At 30.6% G+C, this 8,418-nt stretch overlaps 1 protein-coding gene across 1 annotated transcript; it reads right to left on the bottom strand.

Annotated features, from left to right (window-relative positions):
• Window positions 237-2,377, bottom strand: LOC109361165 (nudix hydrolase 17, mitochondrial). The gene is made up of 5 exons (XM_019606515.1): window positions 2,184-2,377; window positions 1,498-1,603; window positions 1,297-1,380; window positions 747-875; window positions 237-584 (listed from the first exon to the last, which is right to left on the bottom strand). Exons 1-5 carry the CDS (start codon window positions 2,255-2,257, stop codon window positions 486-488), a joined length of 492 nt encoding a protein of 163 aa, XP_019462060.1. The 5' UTR covers window positions 2,258-2,377; the 3' UTR covers window positions 237-485.

Genomic DNA, 8,418 nt, shown 5'->3' with positions numbered 1-8,418 from the left:
TAAAAGATAGACACATGAAAAGATATTGCATAGAATGTCAATTATTTATTAATGATAAAAATGTCAACTTATTCAAAATAAAGAGTTAGTTACTCCTGCATAAAATAATGACTAAGAATAGTTTGAGGATTTCGTGTATCTCATTGTCATTTCATTGCATGATCAGGTAGCTAGCACTTTAACTTATTATTTATAAGTTTCTTGCTCTATATGGTATCTCATAAAATAAAGCACAATGAATACCTCAAAACATATTATTAAGTACGAAAATTATTTTCAGCTTGCAAAAGTTAAATACAGGCAAACTTGGAAATCTCCAATTTTAACTTCAACAAGGAGATTATTACATGAATTGCACAAAAATTGCACCTCACTCTCCCTAATTAATAATGCTCTATAATCTCTTGCTTTTTTGAAGATATAAGACATGGACAATTTCCTATCTACAAAATGAACATGCAGTCATTAATGGTATTGTTCAATTCCTATATATTTTGCTGTGGAGTGAGTCGTTTCACAAATATATCTAATGCTTCCTTCATCCACCAATGCTGACAAATTTCTCTGGCTTCAGCAATAGTCATCTGCACAAAGAGATTATGAAATTAATTAGTTTAAAAGTTAATATCCACCAAAACATAGGGTTTCAATTCAAAACTCAAAAGTTATGTCTATTTTGATTATAAATAATCTTTTCTGAAAGTAAAATGAAAAACATTAATTATTAGTGTAGGTCTTAAACATACCCATACTCTTCTGCGTAGATCTTTCTCTGGCCACATGTCAAGTTGTTCATTGACAAACAAGGGAAGCATGTGCCCTTCATAATATGTGCCATGTCTTTTGCTAATGAAGCTCCATTGACCCAATTCACTCTGAAATATGAATAACAAAATTAAGTTTCAGATTCTTTGATCAACTAGTAACCCAAGTAGTTTTGCTTAAAGTCTTTTTCTTTGACACTTGGTGAGTCTTAATTCCCCAATAAAAAATGAAATAACTTCCTATAAATCAGAAAAATAACATTTATCATAAGATAATATTTTGTTTATAAATAATTAGTTTATAAGTAATATATGTCACTTTCATGTGGTGTAAGAAAATATATCATTATTCTTCCTCGGATTTGGCTTAGTTCTCCCATCTTTGTTTTTCTCTTTTATCTAATCAATTTTTGGGGTGTTGTTGCACTCAAACATTTAAGAAAAAAGTCTTTTGACACTGAAAAAATAGAGAACTAAAAAGAAAGTTAAAGTGACTAATGTAATTAAGAATTCAGAAATATATATGCAATACCTCAATGATTCCTGTAACTCCTGCTTCTTCAAGGGACTCTCTACAAGCTGCTTCTTCTATAGATTCATCAAGTTCCCATCCTCCCTATATCATACAATAATGGTTAATGTTGATTTTAAATTAATAATTAAGATTAAGAGGTAAAATAAGTGTTGAAGTTAATTAATCTATTTATGTGCAAGAATTTAAAAAAAAAAGTACCTTGGGGAACATCAATGCTTGACCTTTTTGTGAACTAACCAAGAGTACCTCTAATTCATTGCTCTTATCACCATTGATGTCTTTTCTATACCTGTAAGGTATGCACCTGTGCCATTCAAAATTGTAATAAATGTGAGTCAATGTGAGCCACAAACAATGAATGCATTATTAATGAAGGAAACTAGATAACAAACCAAAAAAAAAAACTAAGCAAATAAAAATTCTAAATCTGGCTCATTCATCTTTCTAAAAATCTCCCCATTACAGTCCATTTTAAATAACTGTGTAGAAGGATACAAATTGAGAAATGCAAGTACTTAATACCATCTCTTAAAATTACAAGTGAACATTTATTTTTAAAAAAAGTTTATAGTTATTTTGAAATTGATTGAGTACTATTACGACTATATAAACATTAATACTACTGTTTAAATACTTATATATATACATGACTCTTTATTATTATAAGTACCTCTACAACATAAACGATACCAAAGAATAACGAGTAATGGCATGAAGCAACTATGTAATTTCTCTTACAAAGTTATTGAATTCACTATATAGATGTACTAATAAGTAATATGTGAAGGCAAATTTAATCTTTTCGCAAACACAAATCAAAACATGCAATGATGAGAAACCAAAGAAATAGATCTGCAAAAGGATCTTGAAATGAACTAACTTACCCTACAACTTGGCGACCTCCCTTACTATTATATCTTTGTAACTCCCTTCCAGTGCGAGATACCAAGCAAACCATTTTTCTAATTAAGACTTAATTTGGAATAATCACAAAGAGAATAATCAAAATATAAGATCTATGGATTGTTAGAAAGTTTTATATGATGTATACTTTTGGGTGAAGAAATAAATGAACAAAGGGTATTGTGAAGAAAAAGATAGATGAGGTTGCTTATATATAGGAAAAGTTGGCTTGTGAAACCGTTGAAAAGGGCGTGTGTGTTTGTTTATACACAAGACTAAGCAACTAGTATTAAAATGTGAAACGCGTATTTGTCGCGTTGCTATACATGGATCTGTCCGACAAAGAAAGAAATATATGTAATAGAATATAAATAATAATGAATAGAAGATCATGATTGAAGGTTTCTTTGTGCTTTCCCATACTAAGTATTTATTATTTGATGCTAAGTCTACTTCTTCGTGATAATTCATACTTGCAGGAATGTTATTAATATCGTATCAATTATGAAACCGGTTAGGGTACTAATATAGTAATATAGTGATTCAACCAATGATATTTTGATTAAATTAATACCGATAAAGTTAAATATACATATATTTTATATTAATATTAATGTTAAAAAATAATAAAGAAGAGAATAAAAACTTTTATTTATACAATTTGTTAAAACAAAAAATATATCACATGATGGTAGACCATATTTAGAAGTATAAAAATGTATTAGTTGTGTGTTTGATCCTCATACCAACATTTTAGTAAAATAAGTTATTTTCATTAAAAAAATAATTTTAAGTAAAACTGATCAGTATGACCGGTACGGCTCAATTGAAAATAGGTTGATATGACCAGTTTTCGTTGATTTTTGACCGATATAATTAAATGTTGTATCGTACCAATATTGAGACTGGTTCACCAGTTTACCAAACAAAATGAATTGTTTTTATAACACTGCCTTCCATTTTTTAAATTGTTATGGCAATGTGTTTAATTAATGCAATTGTAAAAAAATTTCTTCGAGGTAGCCGTAATTGTTATAGTTATCATATTATCATGGAGACTCAATATTTATTATGATCGTAAGTATAGTTTGAGGATAAAGATCTCATGTCCTAACTTGATGTCTGTAACCATGTCCCGTCCAATACTATAGTGTTATGAATTGGGAAGAAAATGTCACATAGGAACAAGTATTTTTTATTAGCATGGTAAGCGAATTTTTTTAAATGATGTGTCACTATATTATTGGATAGGATAAGGTTAGAGACACTAAATTGAGACATGTGATCTTCAGTCATATTTTTTTGGGAATGTAGTTTAAATCATGGCCGGATCAATTGACATGAATATGAACATTAATGTGTGTATGGTTAGCTACAAGTTTATCGTATGAAAGCGTCATGGCAAGAGTTGACATTTGAGAACACGTCCCATGTTATATGCATGGCTTGTCTATTTAATAGAGTAATTACATATGTGAAGTTTTGTGGTGCAACCCAAAAAAAATTAGAGATCTCTCTCATTGTGTGTACAGTTGATTTTGAAGAAAAGATTGATCAATGGGTTGTAAGTCATTACCTTAACGGTTTATACTGTTTTAGTTAAGGGAATTAGTTTGACTATTTTGTTTATAAGTTATATTAGATTGAGTATATATTTTAGTCCTTGTATTTTTCTGATGAAAGTAAAAAATGAAACTAGTTCTTTATGTTCCTGAATCAAAATATTCTCTCTTATGTGTTATAAATATGATTAATTTGACTTGTATGTAATATCTTTGAGGCTTTTACATTTTCAAATATTAAATTGGTATATAATTTTTTTGAGAGGTCAAAAGAAGTCTTTTTAATTTGAGCATTTATTCTATCTCAAAAAATTATTATTGATTAAAAAATATTTAATTATTAAAGTTTTAAATTAAATATTTTTTTTTAATCGACCATATTTGAGACATTGTTTAGGACTAAATTATCATCAATTTTATGGTCTCACGAGAGTGTATTTTTGTCAGTTTAAGCAGATTATGAACTAACAACATGTTGAACATTCAGCTAGCTAGGTAGTTTCGGTGCCCGAATTTGTTGTAATAGTGTATTTTTTATGGCATATATGAAATAATAGCCCTATATTTAATTGCTTGAATTTATATTTAATTGATGGAAAGTTGATTGTACATTAAAGTAGGTGTAGTCATCAATAAAAGCATATCACAAAAATAAAAGAAAATGTGACCTATTAGAAAACTTGATACTTTATTCATTTAGATTGATTTTATTTATTGGAAATCAAAGACAAGAAAACAATTGATTAAAAATGAATGAATTATAATAAATTTGATTACAAAGAAATTAATCAACTTATTATATAGAAAATATATGAGACTTAACTTTACCTAAATGTTAGTTAGCTAACTAATCAATTTTACATATGTTTTAATCATAAAAATTGAATTTACAATGATTAATGCACTGAGTTTAAACTAATTACTAGTTCAATATAATATTAACTCAAAATGTATTTCAACACCTCCCTCAAGTTGGAGGGTGGATGTGTGAATAAGATCTTGCTCCTAACCTTGACACGGTTTTGATGAAAACACAAAGATCACAAAAAGAAGAAAAATAAGAAAAGGAAGAAAATCATGAAGACATTGAAGATTCAAACTTCAAGATGTTTATAGATTTAAGTCTTCATATATGTACTTCTATCCTTACACTCACTTCAATATTTAGTAGCAGTGCTCAACTATTCTAAATCATTTTAAAGAATTGGATATTTCTAAAACGCAAAGTAAAAATTGCTAAGTAATGAGTTACTTGACTTGAGTAACAGGTTACCAGAACTAGGTAACAAGTTACCTGAATTGTGAGGCAGTTGATAACACCTTGGCCAGAACTAATGTAACCGATTAATTTAATGTATTAATCGATTAACACCTTGGACAGAACATTTGGATAATCGACTACCACATCGTGACAATCGATTACGCAAAGCTGTTGAAACCAGATTTTCAAATTTAAATGAACAACTTTCATCCAAAGTGTATAGGTTTCATTCCAATCGTGTCTCATATTCATGGAAGCCTATTTAAAGGCATTTAGACATCCAAATTCATAACACACGAATACACAAGTTTTACACAATCATACAAAAACTTTCACAACTTAGTAAACAAAATTCTGCACATTTTGTTAGCAACTTTGTTCCTAAACTTTCAGAATTTCTGAAGTTGCTTCCAAAGTGCATTTGTTCTAAACTTTCAAAAGATTAAGAGCATTGTATACTAAGTATCTATATTGTGAGATCAAATATTGCAAGTTCTAGAATTGTCAAACTTGTAAAAGCAATATTGCCATTGTTATATTCTTCATCTTGGTTGTAAACTTTTCATCACAAGGGTGTGTTGAGAAGGGAAAAGAGTTCACTTGAAAATGGAATTTTCAAGGGTAGATAAGTTGTGAGTGTGTAAGGTACAAAATTTTTGGGAAGAGAAATTGTAATTACAACTCAAATTATCTAGCAGAATAATCTCTTTTGTGACAAGAGTACTGTATATAACCTTCAGTAGACAAGAAGGCGAACTAGTGTAAAAACCCCTTATGTACACTTCTTCTACTTATTCTTGTCATTTACTTTTGCTTTAATTGGTTGAATTCTGCATAAATAATCTGTTGCACATAAACTTTGATAACATAACAGAAAAATCAGTCATATTCTCCCAACAACTAATTCACCCCCTAGTAGTTGGCATCTTAAACTTACAATTGGCAGTAGAGCTTATTTTGAGTAATCTATTCTTAAATTTGATCATGTATCTAAGATGACCTCAAGATCATTTCTGGGAGAAGGTTCCAACATTAATTGTCCTCCAAGCTATGTTGGAGATTGCTATGACTTCTGGAAAATCGGGATGAGAATCTTTATAGAATCTCAAGACCTGGATATTTGGAACGCGATTGAGGAAGGACCTTATGAACCCTTCACCATTGTTAATGGTGAAAGGGAAGTAAAGAACATCATCACTTCAACACTTGGAATTGACGAGTTCCTTAGAGTGTCAAATTGCAAATCTACCAAAGAAATGTGAGACACACTAGAGACCACACATGAAGGAACTGAGGAAGTAAAAAGGCCGAGACTCAATACTCTCTCCCAAGAATATAAAATGTTTCATATGAAGCCTGTAGAGAAAATTCTAGATCTCCAAAAGAGATTTACTCACCTTACAAACCATCTGATTGCACTTGGAAAAGTATTATCAAATATTGACTTGAACTTAAAAGTTCGAAGATCACTCTCAAGACAATGGCAACCCAAAGTGATAGTCATTTCACAAAAGAAAAGCTTATCTAATATGTCATTGGTTGCACTCTTTGGAAAGTTGCAAGAGCATGAGTTGGAATTGACCCAACTTGAACATCATGAAGAGCAAGACAAGAAGAGAAAGAATATTTCTCTCAAAGCTAAAGCAAATGCATATGAATCCTCAGCAGATGAGTCAGAAAAAGAGGAAATATAAGACAAGAGCATGCTGGTGAAAAAGTTCAGTAAATTCCTGAAAAGGAATAAAAGTGGAAAGACTGGACAACCAAGGAAATTTACCAAAAGTAATGAAGTTTCCACTTCAAATCAAAGCTTCAACTTTTTTGAATGTGGAAAACCTGGTCATATGAAGACGGATTGTCCTACATTGAAGAAAAATCCTTTCAAGACAAAATTTGAAAAGAAGACTAGTAGACGGGCTTATATTGCATGGGAGGATAATGACTCAAGTTCCACTTCAGAACCAAAAAATGAAGAGCAGAATCATCTCTCTCTAATGGTGTCTCATCATTCTGATGATGAGGAAATAAGTGAAACCGAACTTTTAAATAAGCCATCTTTTTCTGGTTTCCAAAATGCTTTCAATGAACTACATAGTGAATACGTCAAACTCACTAAAATTTGTTTCAAATAAAAAATGAGATTGACACATTCTGCAATAAATCTTCTTCTTCCTCTTGTCCAAATTATATTACTCTTGAAAGTAAAATTTCCACTTTGAGTCTGTAACTCAAGAATCTTAATAAGACTAGTACAAAATTGGATGACACGCTGAAGACATGAAGACACTCCACTGATCGTAGAGGTCTCGGTTTTTCTAAACCTTCTTCAATTAATAAAAAGGAGGTGTCTAATATTATCTTTCAAAAGCAAAGTATTCTTACTCATCATGTTGCTAAATCAATATCCTGGATAGAAATGCATCAACCCAAGTATACTTATTGTCTAAATCATGGGCATACCTATAATACTTATAAAATTAGAAAATATGGTATTCCCTTAGGACATTTTAAATGGATAGAGAAATGTACTAACTATGTAGGACTCAAACAGAATTGGGTACCTAATATTACTTAAATTGTTTTGTAGGAGTATATGGGAGCCGCCAACGACTTATGATATTTGGATAGCGACTGCTCAAAACATATGACGGAATATAAAAGAAAGTTCTCTATCCTTACTCCAAGAGACAAAGGTTATGTCACATATGGTGATAATAACAAAGGAAAGATCACGGGAGTTGGTAGAGTCGGGAAGGCACCTTCTACTACAATAGAAGGAGTTCTATATGTTGAGGGATTCAAGCACAACCTACAGAGTATAAGTCAACTATGTGAGAAAGGATTCCATGTGGCTTTCTACCACAACAAATGCGTCATTGATAGTAAGGTATCTGAAAATTCTAAACTTTTTGGTAAGAGAATCAATAATATCTACATGATTGCTTTAAATGATCCTTCTCTTCCAATAAAATGTTTAGCTATTTATGATCATGATGCATGGTTATAGCATACGAGAATTGCTCATATTCATATGGATCATTTGAATAAACTTGTAAAAAAGATATGGTTGTTGGTTTACCCAAAATGAAGTGTGTGAAAGACAAACTATGTAGTGCTTGTCAAAAGGGTAAACAAACAAAGACTTCTTTCAAACCAAAACATATGGTTTCGTATGATAGACCATTGCAGTTACTACATATGGACTTATTCGGCCATTCACGTACCAAATGTTTTGGTGGTAACTACTATGCTCTTGTGATAGTAGACAACTTTTCAAGATATACTTGGATTATATTCTCGGCGCACGAGAATGAGGCATTTAATGCCTTTAGCAAATATGCTAAAAGAGTACAAAATAAAAAATCCGTGAAAATAACTACTATACGTAGTGAT

This window comes from Lupinus angustifolius, chromosome LG11 (assembly GCF_001865875.1).
Source record: "Lupinus angustifolius cultivar Tanjil chromosome LG11, LupAngTanjil_v1.0, whole genome shotgun sequence".
NCBI classification, from domain to species: Eukaryota; Viridiplantae; Streptophyta; class Magnoliopsida; order Fabales; family Fabaceae; genus Lupinus; species Lupinus angustifolius.
The sequence above is the reverse complement of the archived record's forward strand: the minus strand, read 5'-3'. Positions and strand labels throughout refer to the sequence as shown.